This window comes from Corvus brachyrhynchos, unplaced genomic scaffold, assembly GCF_000691975.1.
Source record: "Corvus brachyrhynchos isolate BGI_N302 unplaced genomic scaffold, ASM69197v1 scaffold706, whole genome shotgun sequence".
Lineage (NCBI taxonomy): Eukaryota > Metazoa > Chordata > Aves > Passeriformes > Corvidae > Corvus > Corvus brachyrhynchos.
The window spans coordinates 230,015-255,682 of NW_008238371.1; the positions used below are offsets into that span (position 1 = coordinate 230,015).

The 25,668-nt window shown below is 54.4% G+C and overlaps 1 protein-coding gene across 1 annotated transcript in view; it reads left to right on the plus strand.

Annotated features, from left to right (window-relative positions):
• The window catches only part of AGAP3 (ArfGAP with GTPase domain, ankyrin repeat and PH domain 3), a gene marked incomplete at its 5' end in the record, with an annotated part of 81,221 nt that overhangs the window by 33,043 nt on the left and 22,510 nt on the right, over window positions 1-25,668 (plus strand). The window contains 2 exons of the mRNA XM_017736315.1: window positions 6,938-7,042; window positions 11,653-11,821. Coding sequence (XP_017591804.1) covers window positions 6,938-7,042; window positions 11,653-11,821 — 274 coding nt within the window. The remainder of the gene's footprint in view (window positions 1-6,937; window positions 7,043-11,652; window positions 11,822-25,668) is intronic.

The window sequence follows — 25,668 nt, forward strand, 5'->3', positions numbered from 1 at the left end:
GGTTCCAGCAGATGGCATCCATGCCCCATGCCCGCTGCAGCCCCCGCCGCAGGCTCTCTCTGCTCCTTTCCTGCTTCTCTCCTCTCCTGTTCCTTTCCACTCCTGCTCCTGCTCCTGGCAGGACAGGAAGGGGGTTCCTCTCCTCATGGGCTACTGCAGAAAGCTGTGAGCACAGTGCCCACGCTGTGAACTGTTGGGAATCTAAGGGAGGCACTGCTTCCTCCAGCAACAGCGCGTTCTGCTCCTGCCTCCTGGCTTCCAGGGAAGCTTGAACTGCCTGGAGTCGACCCAGAGTGTTGCCTGCCCTTGTGTCCATCACTGGCAAGCAGCGACTGATGATGTCCAAGCCATGTGGATTGGCTGGGTGGTGTTTCCACCAGGATTTCCTTGCATTACAGGAAAGACTGATCCATACGCTGCGTGGCAGTGCCCAGTTGTGCTCCTGCCTTGCATGTTGTGCCCCCGTTGTGGATCCATTTTCCCCCGACAGTCCCTGCTGGCCTCTCTGTGCTCCGTGTGCCCCCAGCACTGCCAGGGCTGAGCTGCACAGACCCAGTTGTGTCTCTGCATTGCAGGAGTGCTGGGATGTGAGGCAGGAGAGTAGAGTCTACGTCCCCACCAGGTTCTGACTGCCTAGTACCATTCCATGCTGAGATTCCATGGGGAAGGACTCAGTGAGGCCAGGCTAGCTGAGGAGTGGAGTGGTGGGTCAGAAGAGAGAGACCCTGCTCACTGCTGGAGCTGCCAGAGCTCCTGCCCTTCCCCGCCCATGGAGTAATCCTGCGGCAGGTTTGTGCAGGGCCGTTGGTGCCCCAGGCAGGGGGATGTGCTGTGAAAGGAGGGTGGTTCTGGGAAGGCAGCGCTGGGAGGATCGGCTCTGGGGCCAGAGGGAGCAGTGACAGGAGAAGCAATGCCAGGGTGGGGGCTGTGGGATCTCACACATGGGGGCTCTGCTCCTGAGGTGCCCGAGTTTGGCACAGCCCCAGCAGGAAGAGGCAGCCCAGCTGCGTGCGGGCCATGCCCTCCTCTGCAGCACAGGGCCTGTTGGCGTGCAGTGGGCCGCTGTTTGTGGTGGGTCATTGTTGGTGTGCGGGGGGGTCATTGGCCTGAGGTGGGTTGCTGATTGCGGTGGGTCGCTGGTTTGCAGTGGCAGTGCCCATGTGCTCTGGTTTGGGGTCAGCCCAACCTGGGCAGCAGGGGAGGTGGCGGGTGGCTGTTCTGTGGTGAGATAGAGGAGGCTGAGAGTAGAGCAGCTGGAGCCCTCAGTGAGACCTGACTCGATTCCCCAGAACCTGCTGCTGCCTGCCAGAGGGCTGGTCCTGGGAGGGTCCCTGCCCCCCCTTCCTCCCTCCCTTCCCTCCCTGACAGGACACCTGGACGTTTGGGTTCCTTTTTCCAGCATCTCCCTCCACTCGGCAGGGCAGGATGATCTGCTCCTGTGTCTCCATGCTGCTGACAGGGACCGTCCTTTCCTGATCTGCCAGAGGCTCTGTTGGTTTAGTGGGATTAAGTCATTCCGTGCTGTAGGCAGGGCAGTGCTGTTCCTGTGTGAAATGGGGAGAACTGGAGGCCCAGGTCTGCAAACACAACCTGTACATCCTTTCTGGGCTTTGCAAGGAGGAGGAGATGCCAAACTGCTGCCTGGTTCAGGACTAAGTGGAAGTACCAGTTCATAGCACAGCAGCTCCCAAGGAGAGCCTGGAGCAAAGAGTTTCCATGGGAGACCCAGATCCATGCTGGCTTCAGGACTGGTGCCTCCTGTAGCCAGAGTTGCAAGAGGTGATTTCACAGAGATCCTGGCAGTGTTCTTACAGGAACATACATGGGGGGAAGTGGTGTTGGACATGTGGACACTAGCTTATGCCAGCAGATAGCCACATGTGGCTTGTGGAGAAGGGGTTGTCAGGGGGTCCAGAGTGAGGTTAGCGCTGCAGTTTGGCACATTGGTGCCATGGCCCTACGCCACAAGGAGTGATGGCTTGGTACCACCAATGGGGAGAGGAGCTCCCAGGATTTGTAGCTTTGTATCACAAAGACTCAGGACAGGGGACGGTCACTCTGGTCTCTGGTATGGACCTGCCCCTTCTGGAAGATGGTGGAGGTCTCATTGCTTGCTGTCTCTGCAGGGCAGTGGGAGAGTGGGGCCTTTAGTTAGACTGCCCAGTGGTCCTGCCCAGCCGTAAGAGCAGAGAAACTGGTGGGTTTGGAGCTGTGAGTGGCAAATGTGCAGGATCTCCTGCTTGGGTTAGTGGCCAGCATTGCACTGTTCGCTTCCCTTGGCATGAGCACTGCTGGGCTGGCATGTTTGGTGCTGGGGCTACTGGCAGCTTGCCTCGGGAGCATTTGGGTTCCTCTGCTTGAAAGAACGAGGCTGGTCTGTGCTTAGATTGCCAACCAACGGCTGAAGGCAAGTGCTGTCGGGCAGCAGGCTCCCCCATGACACCCATGGCTGCAGTCACTGTGATCCACAGTCCTTTCCTGGTCTCTATGAGGACACAACAAGCTTTGGGAAGCACTGGCAGCCCTCCTCAGCATGCAAGGCCTGGGCTTTGCATGGAGCCAGGAAGCAGGAGGCTGGGCTGGGTGCTGCAGAAAGGAGAAACATTGAGGAGACTTGGCTGAGGAGTGATGCGTGTTGCTACTACAGGGTGCTTGGTTGTTGCTTGTCTCCACCTTCTCCAGCACAGCACCTCTGGGTGACCTGATCTGTCTCCCTCATGCACATCTGGAAAAGATGGAGCTCCCCAAGGGGATAGGTGAGACTGTGGGTGTTGGGGCCCCCCACACCTGGGACGGTACCTACGCACCCTCCAGCCTCTGCCAGGGCTGCTCTGTGCCAGGGACTCAGGGTCCCACAATGTCCTTCCGATGACGGTCCTGCAAGGCTGGAAGAGTTCCCTCATAGCTGGATGCTTTTCTCTGAGAAGTGGGTTAATTAGGCCGGGAGACGAAGCTTCCTCAGCTGTTTGTTACCAGGAACGAGCTCCTAATTGCACATCCACCAGATCTTTCTGGCAAGGCCGCATGGAGCGCGCTGGCAGCCTGGGGGTCCCCTGGCCCCTGGCCTGGCTCTGCTCGGGCCGTGCACTCCAGCAGGGCCCAAGGCGGGTGACTCCTCCTCCTTGGGAGCTGGGATCATGCTGGGAGCTTAGATTACATTTAAATTGCCATTTGCATTTTCCAATCAATACGCGACTTCACAATTAAGTTTGATGTTAAAATTCTTAGCAAAAAGTGAGTGGAAGGGAGATTTGTGGAGTAAACGAGTCCTCTGGGGGCCATCGCTGCTCCCTGCTTCATTACGCTGCATATTGCTGCTGCTGCTTTTACTGTGCACCAGCACAGCCCAGCGCAGCACAGAGCCAGGCATGGCCCACGGAATGCCGGGAAGGGGATAAAGAGTGGGGAGAGGAAGAGGGTCGGGCTCTTCTGCCATTTGTCTCTGTCACCTCCTTCCCTTTGTGTGTGACATGGGAAGAAACTTGTGGAAGAGTTATTTCCTGTAAGTCTTCCCACACGGTGCAGAGGGGGAGGTTGAGGAGCACCCGTGTGCGCCGGCACAGGGGTCTCGGAGCTGCAAGGAGCCTGGCTGGGAGGCTCATGGGGAGTGGGCACAGGAGCATGGGTGGACCACGGCCTCAGCCATGGGTTGTTCCCGCTTTTGGACTCCTTTTCCTTCTGGCCTGCAAAAAGGGGCTGTAGTTCTGGGTCCTCCTTTCCAGCTTGGAGTTTGATTGTGCTTCAGTTTGCCAAGTTGCAGGTTTGAGGCTGACCTAACTGCAACCGAACTGATCTCTGCAGGCAGCATGTGTTTGGGGCAGGCTGGGAGTGCTGGAGTAGGTGTTTCATAGCATCAAGGTGCATCAGGTTGAAGACACATCGAGGAGAGGAGCTGTTCTGCAGGATGTGTGGGCAGGTCAGGCTGTGGAACTGAGCCGGGTTTAAAGCCAGAAGAGGGATCATCATGCCCAGGAGGGATCATTACATGCCCAGGAAGAATCTTCATGCCCAGAAGAAATCATTGTGTCCAGAAGGAGTTGTCACACTCAGAAGCCAGAGAATTCCACACAGTTACTTTGAGTTAGACCTGTGACCTCAGTGTGGTCTAGAGCAGATTTGTTTTGAGAGATACCGAGCAGATGTTCTAAATTACAGAGAATTCACCAGTTACCTGGGTGAGCTGGTGGATGTTAAACTGGCTTTGTATGGGAGGAGGAACGATCATTTTCATACAGGGTGTGGGAAATATGTGGCCCAGCTGTGGTGTTAGAGAGGACAATTTTGGGTAGGTCCAGAGTCAGGGTGCTGAGGAAACTGCTAGCTGCATGTGGGAGGACGGCACACAGGACCAGGCAGATGTCCTGCCCCTGGCACAGCATGGCTGCCACCTCATCTGGGAGGTGCAGGGACATCAGGATCCCATCTCCAGCGGGGAGGACCATTGTCCATCACTGCAGGTTTTGTGAAGAGGTTGGAGTGACATGGTAGGGCTGAGCCTGTCCAGGGAGGGAGGGGTGAGGTGACCTCCCAGCACTCCTCCAGCTCTACTTTGCTGTGACAGTATCACAGATGGGAGTTTACTCTGTCTGCCCTGTCTCGCCCCACAAGCGCTGCCAGACTGAGGCACCTTTCCCACAGAGCACTGGGAGCTTGGGAACTGCTCAGTGATGGCACGTCAGCCCAAGAGCTCACACATGCGCTGCTCCCACCCACTCCCTGTGCAGGACCAACCCTGACAGCCCACTGCAGGGCCCTGCCACCTGGCCCCTCAGCAGGACTGTGCCTGCTGTCCTCAGCAGCTCAGTTTGCCCAGTGAGGAGGCATTTGGGGTTAAGGACCAGTCACTGCACTTATTCACACCACGCAGTTGCCACATTACTTTTAGGTTTTCTGGTTTTATGTTTTCTTGGAGTTTATTTAAGCAAGACATTGATGAACTAGTCTGAGTCAGATGCAGGTTGGCTGGACCTCTGTAAGTCCTTCTGTTGGACACAGGTTTGCCATTTATAACCACACTCGTTCTCAGACATGGGTATGTTTTGTGAGCTTGCACTTGACTAGTTCTCATTCCATCCATTACTGGCTCTATGGACTTTGTACAGCTGGTGTTTAAGGGCATTGCTGCTCAGTTAAAGACCTGACAGAAAGCTAAAAGCATTTGTCAGCACAGTCACTCCTGCCATCAGATACTGTGTTTTACCCAAGGTAGAACCAGGCCTCTCTAATGTCCTGTTTGCACTGGCTGACACTGGCTGCTCTCCTCTCCTCTTGTTCTTCGCTGATCACTCTTTGCCATAGCTTTTCCATAGATTTGCTTGGTGTGAGCATCCAGCCATGATTCCAAGGGTCGTTGCTTGTCCCCTGGCAGAACTTGGCAGAGCAGGAACTGTCGGTCAGCTGCCACATTCCGTGCCATGTTCCCATCAGCAACTTCTGACTACTACTGAGTGAGTTCTTCAGCTCATTTCCTTTGAGCTCTTGAGGGCAAGGTATCAGATCCTGGCAAGGGATTCGATCCTGACAAGGGAGGGATCTGATCCTGCTCACACACAGCTTTGCCCTAGCCACTCTGTTTTGCTGCCTCGTCCCTGCACGTGCAGGAGGCAAATCCTTTTCCCGCTGTGTGCTGCCTGAGCACCGAGCTGGAGTGGTCACGGGGCACTTCTGCCTGTTCTGCACCATTTATTGCTGATTCACGGTCACGTCTGGCAGCGTTGTCCCCCTGCATGTGCCAAGCCCCACCACTTTGTGCTGGGCCTTTGCACCATGCAGGCACAGCAGCTCAGTCTCCCGGCACTGGGATGGGGCCCCCAAATATGCCGAGGCTGGCAGGGCTGAGACTTTCTGCCCAGGTTTTTGAGGAGGGGCTGGCCTGGGGCCCAGATTTTTGCCACATTAGGAACAGGCAGTCTGGGTGTCTGTCCAGACAGCACTTTTGGAGGGCCCAGGCCCGACAGTTGGTAGATCCAGCTTTTTCCCAGACTCATTCCTAATTTTGTCCCCCCATGCTGTCCTTCCCTCCCTGCCGACAGAATGCTTGATGTCCTCTCCCTGCTCCAGAGCCCTTGCACCTGGTGTCTTGCCCCAGCTTCCTTCTCCCTCTCCACTTCTGTCCTTACCTGGTACATGATGAGTTGCTGCTGGAGGCAGATTTCCTGAGGAGGCAGAAATGGATGGGGAGAGGATGAGGAAGGTCCGTGCTCTGAGCCTTGGTTCAGATCAATGGAGTTAGTTCTGGGTTACTCTGGGAAGAGGGAGTGCAGCACATGCGAGTGCAATCATTTCCTGGCTCTGGGAGCGTGTTGTGCCAGAGACAACAGGGTAGGTCTCATGTAAAATCCTGATGAGAAAAGGGGATCACCCTAACTCAACTGCCCAGGACCTGCACTCCTTCCTGCGATGTGTCCCTACTGTGTTTGACAGCTCTCAGGATCACAAGCAGGCGAGACAATGTGCATCCCTTGGGAGACCTGTATTTGGAGTGTGGTTTCTCAATCGGCCCCTGCTTGTCCTCAGTTTTCCCTGCCTTGACTATGCCTCTGTGCTTTGGGTGGTGGGAGAAGGTCTGGGAGCAATCTGTGTCCGTGGTAGTGAGGTTGGCCCCTGCCCTGTGTGGGCACTGCCCTTCGGCATTTCTCAGAGGGAGTGGTTTGGGACACCAGGGGATGGGATGGGTCCCTCAGAGGACCTGGACATTGGCATTGACTTGTGGAGATCCTTATCCCTGAAAGGGAGGGGGCTGTCTGTGGGGACTGAGGGGTTGGTGAGGAAAGGGTGCAGCCCAGGGAAATGCTGTGGGAAAGCAGACCTAGAAGATGTTTTCTTGAGTCTGCTCATCGTTTCTTCTCAAAGACCAGTCTCCAAGGGGCAGTGCTGGAGCAGAGCATGAGGTGCCTGGACCAAACACCATCTGAGACTCTTGACTCCTCTCTTTTAGGGCATTCTCCTCAAACGCAGCGGCAAGTCCCTCAATAAGGAGTGGAAGAAGAAGTACGTGACGCTGTGTGACAATGGGGTCCTCACCTACCACCCCAGCCTGCACGTGAGTACTGGGCTGAGTGGAGGAGCAGGGTGGGACAGAGCAGTGTCCTTCATGCTGTGGCTGCTGCTGCAGGTGCTCTTGCAGCAGCCATCATGGCAGAGAGGGGCTGGGGAGGAGTTTGGTAGCAGATGGAAGTTCTGGGCTCTGCCCTGTGCAGGAGTTCGGTGTTGGCCACCTCCAAGGCAGCATTTTCAGCAAACCTGGTTTTTACCAGGGTCTGGAGGAGACTCTCTCTCCTGCAGGCTGTTTGTTCAGTGCTAGGCTGGTGGAAACAGGCTCTGTGCAGGATTACACTGGGGAGCTACAGTTCTCTCCTGTTTACCTGCTCAGTCCATTAAAGTGGGGCCTACGCTGCAGCTGGATGAGGAGCAGGCAGAGAGCTCTTTGCAGCTATATCTGATGGTGCCATTTGGGTGTGGAATAATTTTCCTGGCTGCTAGGTGTTGGGTAATGGAGATGAGGTGCCTGTGCGGAGCCTGCCAAGCTGAGCTGCCGTCGGTGCAGCTCTGATACTTCTCGCTGCTTGGCTCAGGCATGCAGCTGCTGCCCCATCCATCCCTGTCGCCTCCCCACTGTGGGGCTAATGGCTTCTTCCCTATTCCCTCTTGAGCACAGTTTGCTGCTGCGGCAGCAGCCACGGACAGACACACCTGTGACACAGGCCCAGCACCTCTGCCTAGGATGTACTGCCACAGGACAGACAGACAGGCAGTGGCTGGGGGGCACAGGGTGGTTGAGGGGGCTGCAAGGAGAAGAACAAGTTGCTGCAGCTCTTGTGAGTATTCCCAGGCCCTCAGTGTGTCCCCAGTCTCCTCAGATGTGTGGTATTGGAGTGCCCTGAGCCTCAGAGTCTTTCTCCTCATTGCTAACTCTGCACCCTCACTCCAGGGTTTGCCATGCTGAGTTATCCAGCTCTGGAGCCCCTGGACCCTCCTGTCCTTGAACTGGAGACCCAGCCATTGCATTTCCTTTCTCTAATTTGTTGGAGCTTTTTCTTGTAGTCCTCAATCCCGATACTATGCTGTGGTCTGCAGTTCTCTGACTTTGTAACCCCCGTTTTTTTGGAGCCCCAAACCAGGAGGAGTGGCTGCTGCTGCCATCTCTGCATGTGTGCTCACCTGTGCATATGGCTTTATCATATTTCCACCATGGACTGTTGTTACCATCAGCTGTAGAGGCAAAGCAATTTCTGGGCTGTTGTTTAGCCACTCTCAGACACTGCTGCTGCCACACACCAGGTTTCTCTCCTTTTTTCACCATTCCTTCCTCAGAGGGTGATTGAGATTGATGCCACTCCCTTTCCTTCCTGCACATCAGTGTTTCATTTCATTACTGTGTTGCCCTGAGAAAAATCTGGTTTGCTTCCAGCTGGTGCCACTGGTGATCCACAGCCCGTTGCTGAGGATGGTATGCGCTGGGCCTCTCCTGCCCAGTTTCCACGGGGAGCTCTGAACCTTGCACCTGAGATAGCAGCTGTATCGCCTGATGTGTTTACCTACAGCGAGGGTGGATTACACGTGGGCACAGAGCGTGGGGCTGCCCAGCCTGTCTGCTGCAAGGCTGGGGTTCTGCGTGCTCCCCGTGGCATTGCCTGCCTAAGAACTGGGGAACGGACCCTGGCACCTGCCAGCGTGCCCCATTGTGTACTGCAGTTTTGGCAGCATGCTGGTGGGATCAGAAAAGCCTCTCTGCCTCCCTTCCCCCCCGGTGCCTGGTGTACGACCTGCTTGAAGGGATAGATGCAGGGACAAGCAGGAGGAGGAGGTAGTCCAGAGGAGGATGTCCTGTTGTATCTGCTCCTCCCCACCTTCCAGAGTGAATCAGGAGGTGCTGTGGTGGATTTGGGCCCTGTGGGCAAGGCAAAGCTCCCATGTCCTTTCACAGGATGACACAAGCAGAGCACGTTAGGGTTGGAACAAACCTGTGCTCCCGAGGATGGGCGCATACTCTGCTACCACTTCAGCATGGCAGCAGAGCCCAGGCTGGCTGGTGAGGGGAGCTGTGGGCTGGAACAAACCACAGAGTGTCAGCCAAGGGGACGTGCAGCATCCAGTTCTTGCTATGGGAAGACCCAGCTTCTTCCCTGTGTGTGCTGCCATGTATCTGGGGGATGGCAGAATTCTGGGTGCAGCAAAGGGGTCCCTGGGGGCAGGCTGAGCCTTGCAGAGAGAGAGTCTTCCCTGTCCATCAGGATGTTCAATGCCCCAGGGCATTTTTGTGCTCTTTCTCTGTCCCAGTGGCTGTTCCTTGGCATGAGTCAGGGCAGTTCCTGGCTTGTCTTCTCTTCCACCTCTGTTGCATTCTCTCCCTGTCCCTCCTGGGATGGGTGTCAGGACCCCAGAGGTCAACAGCCCTAATTTCTTTCTCCTCCAGTGCGCATCTGGCCAGGATGTGTCTATGCCCCCTTGGATGGAGGTCAGGTCCTGGCTCTGGCAGTGCTGATTTTACCAAGCAAAGCTTCCTGGTGGAGCTCTTCATCTGTTTTTGGGAGTTCATCACTCAAGCCTATTTCTGGGTCTGGATCGTGGCACCTCCAGCCCAACTTGAAAGTTTCCTCAGCAGGAGTCACGCGTAAACTCCAGGTTTGCAGTCACAGGCTGGTGAAGCGTGTGCTGGTGAGCTGGCCCTGGCCCTGGAATTGCTTTCCTGATGGAAACAAATCTGTCTTGACCACCAGCCCAGACTCATGCTTGGGAACGTGGGGCAGTCGGTGGGTTCCTGCCCTGAGGTGCCACCTCTGCCTCTGCACCAGAGCCGTTGGTGGTTTCAGGGACAAGCGGGATGCCTGGAACTGGAGGCAGGAGTGCTGGGGGCCTGATCCCTGGATTCAGCAGGGCTTTCCTTGTTGCATCTATATTTTTACCTTTCTGTGAGTGTGTTCAGTGACAGGAAAAGAGCAAGTTGTGTGAAGAGCCTGGTGCAGTTTCCCATCACTTCCCCAAAGCCTTGGAGAGAATTCTGCTGCGGGAAGGTGCGTGGCTGAGCCCAGGCTCGCCGGCCTCACTGCACAGAACCAGGGAAGCAGCTCCCATTTTGCAGCCAGTGGAGCCATTCACACAATCACCTTCTGTTAATTCTATCTGCAACATCAATTAAATTGTTTGTAGAAACTAATTGAATGTGGCTTAATCACACATCTTAATAGCTTTCCACGCTTTGAACTCGTTGTTAATTCCAGTAATAAAATGAAATGAGAGAACTGGCTGGGTAATTAGCGAGGAGGCTTGGGAAGAAATTGCTGTTTTATGGTGGGTAATAAAAGCCGAGCGCCAGTGACCGCTCGCTCCGGCAGGCAGCCGGCGCCCGCGGCAGTTGTGCTGAGTGAGGGAAAATCCTCCAGCCCCTCTGAGGGTCCCTGCCCAGGGCTGTCACCAGGTCTGCACCCAGCTGGGAGCAAGTTGGTGTGGTGTTTGCTTAGGTTGGTGGTCTCAGAGTCACCCAGGGCACTGGATGGTGAGTGCCAAGGGCTGAGGCCAGGCTGCCTGGCCCCTGGGAGCATAGGAGGGTGTGCTGTGAGGACAGGATGCCTGCATGGGGGTCAGTGGAGAGAAAGGAGTTCAGACCAGGGCATGAAGGTGCCGTTGGGAGACTATGACCCTTGCAAATAGTCACCTGAGAGCACAGAGCGTGGCCTGTGCAGGCCCTCTCACCTGGTTTTGGGTCCAGGATGAGAGGATTGTTGCTCCTGAACTGAGCTTGTTCATGTCTTTATCTTCTTGGATATGGAAGCAGACAGGGACCATCTCTGAGTTAATCTTTTTGGTGACCTCCTTATGAACTGGAGTAAACCCAAGCTCCCTGCAGCAGCCACAAGCTCACCCTGGACAGCTCTGGCTCCTCTCCTGATGGCAGCACAGGGATGGTGTCCCCACCTCCCTGTTCTCCCAGAGCCTTGAGCTCCAGTGTTGGTCCCTGCTCCCTCAGGATCTGACCAGCAGTTCCCCTCTCTAACGCTGATTGGGTCTTCCCCTTCTGAGGGCACAAGCCTGAGGAGGAGTTGGCCTCAACAGAGAGGGCTGGGGAAGAACCATGGTGTCCCATGGAGCAGGGAGGGATGGGAGGCACAGGAAGGGACACAATGCTCGGGAGAGATTGGAAGTCTGCATCCTCATTCTGACTGAAAGCTGAGATGCTCTTGGGAGACAGGGCAGAGTGATAGTTACAGTCTGCACATGGGGTTTTGGTTGTATAATAAATTGTGTACCAGAGGAAATGGTGGAAGCACCAAGTTTTGAATAATAGGAAGTTCTGCAAGTGAATGAGCAAGGGAGTTACCTGAGTTCTGTTGGTTTGGGTTTTTCTTATCCCAGCTGAGACCTGAGAGGGAATTTCTAGGTGTCCCATTGCTTATACTGATATGATATGATATTTATTATATTATTAGCTGTTGCAGCTGAGTGCTGAGATTAAACAAGGGATGATAGGGAGAAGGAACTGCTGGCCACCTGCGTGCCCTTTGGCTCCATCTGATCTCTGATCCCCAGCCATGCTTTCCCAAATGGGCTTGTCCTGGCATCTGACAGGGCTTAGTGCTGATCCTGAGCATGGGGGAGCTGAGCGTGTGTGGCTGGGGCAGAGCTGATCTCCACCCTTGTACCTCTCTGCTCCAGGACTACATGCAGAACGTCCATGGGAAGGAGATTGATCTGCTGAGAACTACGGTGAAGGTCCCGGGCAAGCGGCTCCCCAGGGCCACGACGGCAGCAGCGCCCAGCGCCAGCCCCAAAGCCAACGGGCTGGCCAAGGAGCGGAGCAGCTCCCAGCTGGCAGGAGGCACAGGTAAGAGCTGGTGTGGGTGACACAGAGGCAGAGGCTGTCCCTCCTGCAGTGTGTCTGCAGCCCTGGGCTTTGCTGAGCTGAGAACAGAACCCCTTCTGACATGTCCTGCTTTTACCACCCTCGGGGAGTCCCCTCGGTGGCCCTTAGCATTTCTGTGCAGGTCCCAGGTAAGCTGCTGGTAGGATTTTGTGCTGATGGGTGTCCAGGACAGAAGAATGTCAAAGGGTTTAACTGGCAGTGTGAATCCCTGAGGAATTTCCTCACCCCGAGGAAAGTGTTGAGGCTGGTGAGCTGCTACTCATGGTGGAAGCTGCTGCTCCATAAATCAAAGGAAATCCCAACTAGGGTGGCTCTTGGTTCCTGACTGTTTCTTTCTGGTTTTGGCACCCTATTTGCTCCTCACTTTCCCCTGGAGAAATGGTGAAGATCTGGTTTGGGATCATCACTCTCTCTGCACACTGAAGAGGGGCAGTTGCCCCAGAGTGTGGTGAGGCGAGGCTGGCTGCCCCCCAGCCTCTCACAGAGTTCCTGCCATGCTCCTCCTTGCTGCAGCTGCCAGAGGAGGTTCTCACCCTGCCTGGGGAAACTGTTGAACTTGGGGCCTTCCTGCCCACATTTCCCAGGGCCTTCACTGTGTCCTTGGGGCTGGTGTCCTTGGCCAGGGTGGGCAGTTTCCACCTGCCTTCTTCCCAGCTAGCGGTTGGCACAGTCTGGTGCACAGGTTATGGAAAACACTCTGTTTGGGATGCTGAGGGAGTGCTGGTGGTGCTGCTGATCACAGAAATCCTTCCAAATCCGGTACTGCCACTGAGAGTGAGCTTGGGCTGGCACATCCCCATCTTGTTCGTTCCTGCTCTGTCCCGTGGTCGGGGTGCTGTCAGCACCGCGCTTCAGAGTGTCCCAGGGCTGAGGGGAGGTGGGATGCAGCTGGGGTGAGTGTGCAGTCCTTGGCATCACACACACACACACGGGGAATGAGGCACAGTAACATCTCTGCTCACATGGTGCCAAGGAGGACATAATGAGCCCTCCCAAACCCAAACTGCTGTTCCTGTCAAGTCGGACGTCGTCTGTGGATAAACTGTCTGTTCTGACCAGGGCTGCGAGCTCTGCCTGTTCCTTGCCATGGCTCTCCCCTGTACACTGACCCTCTTTCACCACCACCACCACCCACACTCAGTGTGCCCCAGGGTGGGGACAGTTCCTGATTCTGGACAGGGACACTTCTCTGCCTGCATGTCAGAGGTGCCTTGTCTGAGTTCTGACTTAGCAGAGATATCAGAGCTGCGGGAAGGATTCAAACCACAGAGGAGCTTATGCTGATGTCAAACCAACTGCTCACGTAACCCCATATCCTACTTCAGCAGTCCTCTCAGTGCTGTTGGGCTCGCAGGAGCGGGTTGGGATGTGCCTGGATTACTGATGACTCCTGCTGGAAAACCAGTGCCAAGGAGTGAGTACGGCAGGAGACCTTTCAGTCGGGGCGACAGAGCTGGAGCAGACACAGTGCGTGGGGGCTGGACTTGGAGCAGTTTACACGGGAGAGGAGATGCAGTGTCCCAGCAGGGGGGAAATGAATGTTGGAAAAGTTTATCTGGAGAGCAGTTGGACTTAGCGCTGCCTGAAACCTTTAAAATGAGACCAGTTTTCTTTTCACAAGACGTGCTCTGGTCCAGCTTGTGGGTGTTGCTGTGTGTGTGTGTGCAGGGGGTGGGACCTTATGCTACGATGGTCGTTCCCATGTAGGGTCTGTGGATTTGGGACCCCTGCTGGCTGTCTGCCCTTGGGCCCTTGAGCAGAACAGTGCTGTGTGTGTGTCCATGCAGGGCTCTGCACTAGGACAACAGCTTTAAGCACATGTTGTGTGTCTTGTCTTGGTTCAGGCTGTGTCTGCAGTGTCAGAAAGGTTTTCCTCCTGGTACACAATCAGTAAAGGCTTTTCTTAGGAATTTTTTCATCTCGCTCTGATGCCTCCAAGCCCAATAGCAGTGGATGCAGTCACAAAATGCACTGATGGGACACAAACCCTCTGAGGTGATGTGCTCTTATTCCTGAGCAATGCCCAGGGCTGGATTTGGGGCTGATGGAGAATATGCCTGGCTTCAAATTAGCAGCGACCTCACAGTTTTGCCACCTTTGGGGCTGTGGGTGAGACTGTTACTGGATCCACTGGGTATCTCTCATCTGACACGTGTTTTGGGGACTGGAGAGGAAGCACTTCAAAGTCTGCACTTCTTTGCCAGTCACAAGTTAATCTTCAGAGGACACAAAGTGTGGAGACATAGGGGATTTGCTGTCTTGCCCCAGGAGTCTCTGGGCGAAACCAGGTGGCCGGTGATTAGAGTTCAGAGCAAGTGTCTGTGGTTCCTCTGTGACCTGAGTTCTGCAAAGGTGAGTGTGCTGGCTGATGTCCACCACACACACAGTCCTTACCTGGGGTGAGGAAAGACCAGGGACAGAGGGGAGAAGAAAAAAAAAGAAGTCTCACCTTGCCCTGTATGTGGATGAAATACTTGGATGTGGTGCTCTGGTGAGGATTCAAAATAACTCCAAAGCAGGTATAGACAGCTTCAAGCTAAATACAGTAGGAATGAGGTAGGGACTTGTGTTTGTGAAACCAGTGGGGGCTCTGAGCTCAGTCATGATTGTGCCAGTATTTAAACCATTCAAGAAGGCAACTTTACTGTAGTTAAACTTGGGTTTATTTTAGGTTGGATGAGTTCCTGTTGTCCAGAGGAGGCCATGGAGATGCTCCAAGGGCTGGAGCCCCTCTCCTGTGGAGATAGGCTGAGAGAGCTGGAGGTGTTAACCTGGAGAAGAGAAGGCTCTGGGGAAGGCCTTGGAGCCCTTCCAGTGCTTGAAGCTGGAGAGGGACTTTGGACAAGGGCCTGGAGTGATGGGACAAGGGGGAATGATGTTATACTGAAGGAGGGGAGGTTTATATTGGATATTAGGAAGTTCTTCCCTGTGAGGGTGGTGAGGCCCTGGCACAGGGTGGCCCGAGAAGCTGTGGCTGCCCTATTGCTGGAAGTGTCCTAGGCCAGTTCAGACAAGACACTGGCTGGAGCAACCTGGTCTGCTGGATGGTGTCCCTGCCCATGAGGAGATGGAGCTGCAGTGGTTGGGCTGGAGAGGGCAGGAAGGGGATGAGCCAGAGCTCACAGGTGCTATGGCCTGAAGGCAGGTGTTCACTAGAGGTGTGGCACTGCTGGGTCAGGTGTCTCCTTCAAATCCCTGCTGTTCCTCTTCCCGCTGGAATGTTACTTCTCTTGCCCTCTTCCTCACAGTCCCCCAGGTGCATCCTTGCTATGGTTCATCAGGCTCACCTACCCTTGTGCTGTGCTGCATCGCATGTTTCTGGCTTGAGGAACGAGGGCAGCTCGTATCAAAGTGCAGATGGGATGAAAAGGGACTTCAGTGGGAGGACAGATGGTGACACAACAGACACAGTCAGCACAAGAGCCTAACCTCAGCCCAGCTGAGCCCTGGGTTCTTGCTTCACAGAGGTTTGTAGGGACCTGCTCCAAAGTGTTAGCAAAGGGGAGATGGGCAGGGAGGTACTGGAACCGTGACACCTTTGCAGGTTCGTACATGGCACATACCACAGCCATGCGCGGAGCACACGAGCTGGCACTGCATCGCAGCTCAGTGGTGTCAGAGGATGCTGAGGAGAGCTGAACACTAGGAAGCCTGCCTTGGAGTGGGAAGTGAAGAGAAGTGAAGGAAGAGGCTGCAGCAGTGCGGAGATGGTTGTGGTTGCAGGCAGCGATTGGAGGTGTTTCCAGCAGCAGACAGAGATGGGACTGAAGGAAACAAACGTGGGGGAGCCAGAGCACAGAGTGAAGGGAGCAGGCTAAAGGGGAAAGTTCTGCTCCACTCTGGGGGGCTCATGGGGGATTCTCCAGCTTGCTGAGGACCATGAGTCTTCCATGGGGTGTGCTGCTGAGCGGATGGCAGCCACGTCCTCAGCGCAGGCGACGCTGAGCGGGCCGGGCCAGTTGGACTTGGCACGGAGGTGTGAGCTCGAGCTCTGGAGGGTTTTAGGTGGGGGCTGCCGCTGGTCAGTTCCTTTCAGCCCGAGGAACAGTCTGCCTGGTCTGGCACGTGTGTCGGGGCCAGTGCCAGTGTGAGTCCTCCTGCTTCTGCAGCATCACCCCTGCATCTCCTCCAGGGAAAGCATTTTCCAGAGTGTGTGTTGGTGGGAGGCACTGCTTGGCATGCAGGGCTTGGTTGATGCTCCTGTTTGCTCTGAAGTGACGAGAGTCCAGCTGTCCCTGGGCCGAGTTCTGTGTGCTGGCACCAACTCTTGGCTCCGCAGCACAGGCTGGGGAGCCCTCGGTGCACTGAGTGTGGCAGCGCACCTGTCCCGGGGTTTCTGTGCCGGGCGGGGTGGTGGGAGGGAGCCTGTGCCGGCCTCAGCCCCTCCAAACTTCGGGATGGCAGGGGATGGTGCTGGGTCTTCAGGCAGCTCGGGATCTTTGCTGGGTTCATGGTGACGCCTGACAGCTCTGTTGTGGCTTCTGGAGCCGATGGCCGGGAGCATTTGCACAAGGCAGGCGGATGGAGAACGTGGTGCCGGTGCCGGTGCTGGGCGAGCACCGCAGTGGCAGGGCCCCCCCCCCCCAGGCCCATGCCCCCCGATGCTCTGCCTCTGCAGAGTGAGGGATTGGCTCCCCCAGGCCGGGGTTGCTGAGCCTGCTGTGATCATGTCACGTCGGGCTCCATCGATGTTAACATCTCATTATCTTTGTTACTGTAATTACATTATCCGCTGCTTTATGCAGAATTATTCTCCGAGGACTAATTGATGGATCCATGTTTAATTCATTAATCATTAGCATCAAATTCGACAATTACAGTGCACACTGATTGTGGAATTTCAAATGTAATGAGGGAAGAATTAACAAAGAAAAGGGAAAACCTGTTTCCCTGGCACACCGCTGCTCGCCGTGGGGGACAATGACATTGAGGGAAGAAGAGCAGTGAGAGCAGGGTGGCGCAGGTCATGGCAGACAGGAGGCTGGTGGATCATCTCCTGCCTTTCTCCTGGTTGTGGCTGCACAACAGATTCTTCAGGTCAGAGCAGGGTCATTAATCTCCTAGGAAAGAAGGGAAATTTGGGGACTCAGGAGGGAAAGGTCAGCTCCCGCTTCTGAAACAAAGTTGCTTTTGCTTCCCCCCTGCCCAGCAGCTCCGATCACCCTGCCCTGGCATGTGTCCAGGAACATCCCAAGTTACTCCTGTGCTCCACGCTTTGCAGGTTAGCTGGATGGATTTTGTTGTCCCTGGGATTTGCCTGTAGTCCCATGGCTGCTCTGTTCCATGCACAGTGTGTGGCTCCTGCTCTTAAATCCATGGCTGCCACGTGTCATTTCGGTGTGTTCTGCTCGGAGGCAGGATCCTGTCCACTGTGCTCTTTATCGTGGTCCCTGTGAGCTGGGCAGCAGAATGAAAGCCAGAGCAGGGCCACCAGTGCCTCCCCCTCAGCCTGCAGGACTCCTTGGCACCGGGGTGGGGGCAGTGCCCATGCGCAGCTGGGTCGGTGCCAGCTGTGGGGATGCGCCCTCCCTCCCTCCAGCTGTGATTTCGGCTCGCTCACTTGGCTTTCTGTTGAGTCTGACTGTAAAAGTCCAATGTTAGTCACTGCTGTTCAGCCAAGGGCCAGGGCAGGGGCTGGAAGATCTTCGAGGTCGCTTCTGACCCAAGCCAGTCTGGGATTCTGTAACTTGGACATGGGATTGCCGATCTGAAAGGAAGAGGGTGAGGGTCTGTCTATTCCTCTATGTGAGACTTCTGCCCTTCCCAATAATATGTTAAAGGGTTGTTTGTAGTCTGAAGATGAAGCTGAGATGAGAGATTTACTAAAATTTATCTGTAATTAATATTTTGCATCATGAATCATGTATAAAATACTGCAAATTCATATTTATATTATAAATATTATACATTCACCATTACAGTCATACAGTAACCTCTTACGAATGTTTATCTGCATGTCTGAAGGTGGAGGATGAATCCAAATGTGAGGCTTGAGCTGTTGGTTTAAAGTTTTGCATTGCGTGGAAGCTAGAAATTGTCAGGATTCCATGGGAAGAGGAGGAGTGTGGTGCCAGCCAGGTGGGATGACACAAGGCAGGACAGGACCAGCAATCCTTGGTGTCTGGTTCTAGTGATGGACACAAGGCTGGAGGGCCGAGATTCTGCTGGATCAGCTCAAGGTTTTATTTGCTAGGATATGCTAGAGTGAGGATGAATTTCGTATTTCCAGGCATTGTAACCTGATTATCTCAGCTGTTATTTCTTTCTAAAGAAGGAATACTGAGGCAAAGAGAAGGTGAAGCCAAAAGTGTTGGAAGCACCTGCTAACTGTGTTCCCCCAGTTTGGAGCCCAAGAATTGCTTTTTCTCTCTCAATAATTTGGCTGGTTTTTAGGCCTTTTCACCATTCCTGTCATTCAGAGCTCAGTCTGCCCCAGGCACACGGAACAGGAGCACATTGTTAGAGGCTGGTTTGGGCAAGGGTTGGTGTAAGTCACTTGAATGGTAGTTCTGGGGTTTTTGCAGCGGTGTGTGGGTTGGATCCCATGTCCCCAAAGGAAATACTCGGCTCTGAGGCCCTTTCAGTTGCTGACACTCGTGAGCTGTGGCTGCCCTATCCTGGAAGTGTCCAAGGCCTGGTTGGATGGGCCTTGGAGAAGCCTGGGCTAGTGGAAGGAGTCCCTGCCCCATTGCTGGGTGAACCCTATGCCCAGAGGAGATGTAGGATGTCCTCAGGGCTCTGCTCTGTGCTGCTGTTTTGGGGAGCCTCTGCAGCTCCAGCACTGCATTGTGCCTCCACACAGGCCATGAGCCCCTGCAGCCCTGTCCTGTGGAAGTGCCCGGACACATGCATACAAAATTGCCCAGAGTGTCTGGCCATGCTGTGCCACCAGCCCTGACTCTGCTCTCCTGCCAGGGTGGGCTGTCCCCACCTTGTCCAGACTGGTGACAGAGTGAGGCCATGTTCTGACAGCCACCTCACAGACACAGCTCGTACATGGCTCCTGCTCATGAAACAGGCAGCTCCAGAGCTGTGCAGGCAGGGAAAGGTTCATGGAAGGGATTGGAGCACATAGGGAGCTGCTGGTGCTTCCTCCCTCCACACCCCAGCTCTCCCTGTCCTCCCCGGTGGAAAACAGAGACTGATTTTCTCCAACCCAACAGTATAACCACTAACCCTAATTAGAGATAATTACTGAGAGCCGATACACTTATTCCTTACCAGATCACTAAGGAGCCATGCAGTGCAGGACTGAGCAGGGAAAAGGCCTTGGAGAAAGGGAGGAGTAGAGAAGCAGGGAGGAAGAACCACAAGGCAGCAGTGCCATGATGATCAGAGTCCTGCCCAGGGCTGGCCAAGGTGTCCAGGGCAGCCAGGTGGGCACAGGGCAGCCAGGTGGGCATGGGCCAGATAGCCAGGCCTCGGGGGCTGCAGCTGTAGCTTTCAGCATCCTGGAACATTTTGCTCAGGGTGCCTTGCATGGGGCACCTGGATAAGCTACAAGGGTGTAATTAGTGGCCACCTGTGAAAATCTCAGTGTAAGTAACTTGCTGGTGCTGCCAGGGAGGGCTGGGCTGGAGGGGTGGCTGGTGTTCTCCAAGGTGGACTGAGAGCCTTCTCCAGCAAACCAAGCTTTCTCATCCATACAACCCAGGCATGTGCTGCAGGAGGGAGAGGGGCCAGGGAGCGAGTTGTTACAGGCCACAAAGTCCTACTCTTTGCTGTCACACAGCCCCAGCTCATCCCTGACCGCAGGCAGTGGCTCCAGTGGTGAGTCCGTCTGGACCTTCCTCTGCCATCAGCACACAAGGCCTTTGCCTGGGGTCTGCATTCTGCTGCTGGGCAGGGAGGTGTCCCAGAGGAACATGGAAAAGCTCATCACTAGCAGGCAAGGGACAGGGCCATCCTGTTCTCCAAACAGAGCAGGGCTTGTTCCATCCCCTTGGATTTGTGCACCCCAGGAAGTTGTGCTGCTGCACACCAAGCAGCCTCTGTGGACAAAGCAGGCAGGGGTGGATAAAGCCTGGTATGAGTGAATGGCTTTAGAAACCACAGTTATGTAGAAAAATGCAACAATTCCAGCATCCCCCAAATGGCCCTTTCCCAGTTGCACTTGGGATCTGGAAGCAGGAGCTGTTCTCCATCAGTCACTGCAGTGCTGGTCCAGGTCCACACTCCTCAGCAAACCCAGAAAGTTCTGGCTCTGCTTCCTTCCCTCCTGCAGTTCTGTCTCAGACCCAGGTTCCTGCTCCACCTGTGCATGCAAACGGGGATCCATGTCGGTGCTGCCTGTCATGAGTGTCCATCTCCCACTGCCACCACAGGGATCTCAGGGGGGCTGCTGCACAGCATCTGTTCCGGGTTGTGTTTTAGACAGCGTTACTTGCACGTTTTCTGCAGCTTGTGATTCCAGGTTTCTGCAGGGACCGTAAGTGACACCTCTATTCACAGTAACAGACCAGGAGAGGGATCTGGAGCACAGACCATGCTGCCTTCATCCGCTCCTGCCGCTCATTCCCAGCACCTTGGTTTTCTGAGGTAATCCTTTGTAACATGTTGGACAGTAAATTACATTAATGTAGTAAAGTCCCTGAAGGACTTTATCAAGTTGCAGTAAAGCTCCTGTGGACTTTCTGAATTCTGGTTCCAAACAGCAGAGCAGCTCCCAAGGAGAATGCCGCTGTTACCCCCACTTCAGCCAATCACCAGACTAAGTTCAGTAGTGTCTTGCATAAAAGTAACCTGGTTGTGTTGTGCTGGTGTTCAGGCAGAACAAAATTCAGATCAGAAATGGAGTATTAAACACACACATGCACCGACACATGCATACAAAAATGTATCCAAGCCAATTTCACCAAGCTGGAAGCAATTACGTGCCAGATCTTTTGGGAGAAGGAACTTAAACAGGGAAAAAAAAGTGAAGCGTAATTAGGAGTTTTTAAAGAATATTTTACTGGATACCAGAAAGTTAAAAGGAACGTTGTACTGCTTAAAAGTATGTCAGTCTCGGTGGAGAGGAGACGTGAACTGCTCACTCTCTGTCCCGATAGTGAGAAGGGGCAGGGCCAGGTGGAGGGAGCTGGCTGCATGGTGCTGCTGTGGTTTGTGCAGCTGTATCTGTGTGTGTATAAAAAGTGATAAAATTAACGGCAACATGATAAAGTAATGGGTAAGTGCTGAGCAGGAGCTGGAAGCCGCAGCCAGTTGGAGGCTGGTGGCACTGGTGTGGCCCGGCACAGCCAGCTGGAGCCGCGGTGGAGGGCCCCGCTGCCGTTCAGAGCCGTGCCAGCGCTCCTGGCCCAACATCCGCCACGAGTGATTAATTGTGAGCAGCCTTCAAAGTGACCCTCCTGGCTTTATGGGAAGGATTCCAGCTCCTTGTGTTCCCAGACTCACTGTGGCTGCAGCCACACAAAGGGTTGTGTCTCCATTTGCTCTGGGCTGCGGGCTCCTTAGGCTGCCCCGGATCGTGCTCCATGCCTGCCAGGTGTAGGGAGGAAGTTGAATAACATTTGAGAAACAATGGTGGTGAGGAGTTTAGGAACAAAGTCACTGATGAAGTAAGAGCACCAGGACAGCATAGCTGCTGGGGAGGACCTCCCATCTCCTTCTCTGTGGGGACAGGGGTGTCCCAGCTGACAGAGACACCCGCCCCATGGAGAGCTTCCCATTTTGGGGACATCTACCCAAATCTGTCACTTCACCTCTGTTCCCTTCTCCCAGAGGAAAACCTCTCTTTCATCGCTCTCACAAGTGCTTTACTTGGCAAAAACTCAACTCCTGTGTCTCAGTTCCTGCTCCAGGTGCTGAGCACAGGGCAGCTCCCGTGTCCTCCCTGGTGCTCTCTCTGTCTTGGTCTCTGCAGCCTGGTGTGGATGTGCAGTGTGGTCTCCTTCACCACTATTCCATGCCAAGGACTCATCTTTGCCCAGTGCTGGGTGAGCGGCTGCTTGGGCAGCTGCTTCACCCCGTGACAGTTGTTCAGCCTGTGAGTCATGAGATCAGTCACTGCTCATGTATCTCACCAAGTCCCTAATCCTCAACTTTTTACATATTCCACGGGGTTTCCACATAACATACAAATAAAAGTGATGGATCTGGTACTGGGCGCTCATTTCCCAGCTCACCTTCCACCTTGGCTGGCACAGGAGCCTGCACTGCCATGGCTGCACGAGGGGATGCAGAACAGGAACCAGTGGAGTTACAGACAGTGAAAGGGTTTTTTTCAAGTTTATTAGGAACTAATGAATCCTAACCCTGGCATTCCTTCATTACTGTATGGGAATAATAGAACAGTTAATAAGGAAAAAAAGCGAAGTGTTCAGTGAACACTTGTATTGGTGCTTGGGAAGAGGCAAGATGATGTATCTCAGCACAGAATGATGAATTCTTCATATTCCAGCTGTAATTAGGCAGCGAATTAAACAGCAGGTAGGAGATGTGGACATGCTGGAATCAGCAAGGCTGAATTATTTACAGGAGTTGTAGAAGATGTGGTCAAGGTCTTTTTCATGTATGGGTGGCAACAGTCAGTTTTGGGGTGGAGAGGACTTGCACAGGGCTCAGATTAATAGATTCCTGTGTTCACAGGAGAGGAAAAATGATGGACAGGAAAGACTGTAAAAACCAGGAAGTGCTCTCAGAATCACCTTATAGGAAGATCTGATGAGCTCAATATATTTAGCTTATTGGAGAAAAGGTTAAGAGGTAATTTCAACACCATCTGTAAATACCTGTATAGGAACAGAAATTTGGTGAGAGAGCTCTTTATCAGATAAAATGTACCAGGATCCAGTGACAGTGGCAGAAGGAAGACAACTCAGGCCAGAAGTAAGGCCCAGATTTCAGCAGTGAAGGCAATTAACCACTGGAACCACTTAGCCTGCGTCACTGTGATCTCTCTGGCACCAGCAATATTCAAGTCAGGATCAGATTTCCTGACAGTTCCATCATTGTTCAGGCAGGAGTGACATAGGGGCAGACCTGTGATGTAACTTTGTGCTGAGCAGCAAAGCTTGGGCAGTCCAAGGGCTCCTTTGGCCACTCCCTGGCTCCAGGTCTGCCATTGCTCTTCCACGAATCTGCCTCTTCATTGCATGGCTTTCCTTGGCCATGGAGCTGCTCGGTAGGTGGACATGGGGTGCCTCAGCCAGCACCGTGGGCTCTGCTCTGTGTGGGGACTTGGAGCAGGCAGAGCTCAGGGTGGAGACAGACAGAGTGGCTGCAGCTGCCTGCAGTTCCTGGGCTGGTGATGTGCGCTCAGTGCAGGATTTTGGGGGCAGCGTCCCTGAGGTACCCATTCCCACGCTTCTCCAGTCTGTAGGGTCCTGTGACGCTGTACGTGGGGTCGGTCACCCTCTAAACCAGAGGTGAGCTGGTTTGTTGGCTGGAGAAGCACTGGCTCATCTTGTGTGTACTGGAGCTTTGGCTGGGGAATGGGAAGTGTCATGGCCAGCCCTCCCCATCCTGCTGCCACAGCCAGCCCAGGCTCTCAGTCATCCCAGAGACACTGGCACCATGCGGAGTTTTTTGTTCTGATGGTTTGTAACCCATGCAGGTCAGCTTTGGTAGGAGCTGGGGTGTCACGTAGTTACTTAGCATGTGCACATGTCCAAAACCATGCTCTGCAAGGGCAGCGCTGAGAAAGGAGGGAGATTCCCTGTGTCAGAGCATCTGCGAGGCCCAGTGCAAGGCAATGGCTCCTGCTGTGTGCAAGCTGGCAGATCCTAATGGCCCTGCTACAGAGCTGGGCTGGGAAGCCTCGGTCGCCCACAGTTCGGATCAGTGATTCCGTGCAAACGTTCACTGTTGGCAGAGCTGGGAAGAACACCTGTCCATCTGTCACTCCAGAACGTGCCCCACCGTGCCTGGGAACGGTATGGGTGCTCAGCATGGTGGCCAGCTCCCAAGGAGAATGCACAGGTTCACCTCTCCATCCTGGGGCTCCTGGTTGGTGGGAGCCAGCCCATACGTTCTGGACTCATGGGAATTGTTCAGGAGGAAGGACCCAACAATGTCCAGGTAACGGCATGCAGTGCTTCATTTAGAGACCCAACCTGAGAGACTCTCGACTCTGGACTGGCTCTGGGGCACAGCTGGGTCTGGGAACAGCAGCCACAGGGTCATCCCGGGATGACTGCCTTCCTGCCACGGCAGCTGCCAGGCCACTGACGGGGCGGGGGGGAGTTATGTCCTCCCCAGCAGGGTTTTCACAGGCAGGCAGCTCTACCAGGCTCCTTGGCTCTCACCTCCCTTCAAGAACCAGTTGGTTTCTGGGAGTAGAGAAGTTTCCCACTAGCTGGAGCTGCGTTCCAGTCCAGCTCAGGGTCCTGAGTAGCCACAGATTTTGGGGAGGCTTTGAGACATGTTCAGCTGCGGGCTTCAGCCAGGCACTGGGGAGCCAGTACACTAAGGTGACTCACAAAAATCCTGGTTTTTATTTGGAATAAATGATGATGTGTTGGCAACAAGTGGTTGAGGGGCAGAGTGATGATGACTCCTTGGGACACTGTTTGACAGACAGTGAATAGCATTAACCTGCACCGTGCTGTTGGCCTCTGCACTACCAGAGAAAACAGGGTTTGCTCCATGGCAGGGTGTCCTCACCCATCCTGGAGCACCTCCATCACCATCTTGAGCCACACTGACAGTCCCTCTGCACCGTGCTGCAACAGCAGCATCCCTCTGCCTGTGAAGGAGCAGGGCCTGGCACTCCAGAGGAAAGACCTGTCCTGTACTTGGCCATAATCCCGGGGGATCCCAAAACTGCTCTCCAGCTGGTGCCTCTTTAAAAGTCAGCATGGCCCATTCCCTCTGCCAAAGCTGGTTTCCTTCACACTGTAAGGGCCTGGTAGCAGCATCCAGCATAATGTCGCCAGGAAGTTTCACCAGACATTGTGTATTATTTTGCCAAATTGCTCTTGAAAATATTAAAGAGATGCTAAAAAGATCCTCAAGTGATTCTGCAAATTATCTCCTTCCTGACCAGTGGTGCCCTTTTGGCTAACTCACCTTTATCCTGTTCCCTGGGCAGCACCACCTTAATGAAGAATTCCCAGTTTGCTCTGATCCAGGTGTTTCACCGAAGCATTGGGGCTGCCACATGTCATGCCTGGGAAAAGGCCATTCTGGTTTTAGGTCATTTTCCATCCAGTGCACCTCATCAGTTGGGCTGTACTGAAAAGGCATCACGGAGCCATGTGAGTCTCTTTTGAGGGAGTTGAGGAAGCAGTGACTGGGAGAGGGACTTGGGGAACTGTCAGCGGTTTAGGGGTTTAGTTCCTGCAGGTGTTGGCTCAGAGGCAGGTAGTATTTACATGTCACCTGTCACTTGCCCAATTTACAGGGAACATATCCAGCAGCTGCCACAGTGTCACTTTCAAAGGGATGCAATTCCTGAGAGCTCTGGCCTTGCTGGGGCCACCCAGCAGCTCCCTCAGACAAACCCGAGTTGCACAGCACGAGGTCTTGTGAGCGAGCAAGTGGCTGGGCTGTGAGGGCATTCCCCCACAGCTGGGTGCCTCCAGGCAGCTGGAGTGAGGTGCAGGGAGCTTGGAAGGGCTGCAGAGGCCGATGGAAGCTGTTCCTTCTTTCAGAATGAAACATTGGGCATTTGTGGCAGCCTGTGCTGCTCTTCGGAGGTGTGATGAAAGGCATGTCCTGGCAGGCTGGGGCTCCTGGTGTGGCTGGGTGGGGGTGCAGGGGGCAGATCTGTGCTCCCTAGGGCCCTGCAGGACTTTCCCCTCTGCAGGAGAAGCTTCTCTCAGGCCATCTGTTTCTGCTCTCCCTTCCTCACCTTCCTCTGCTCC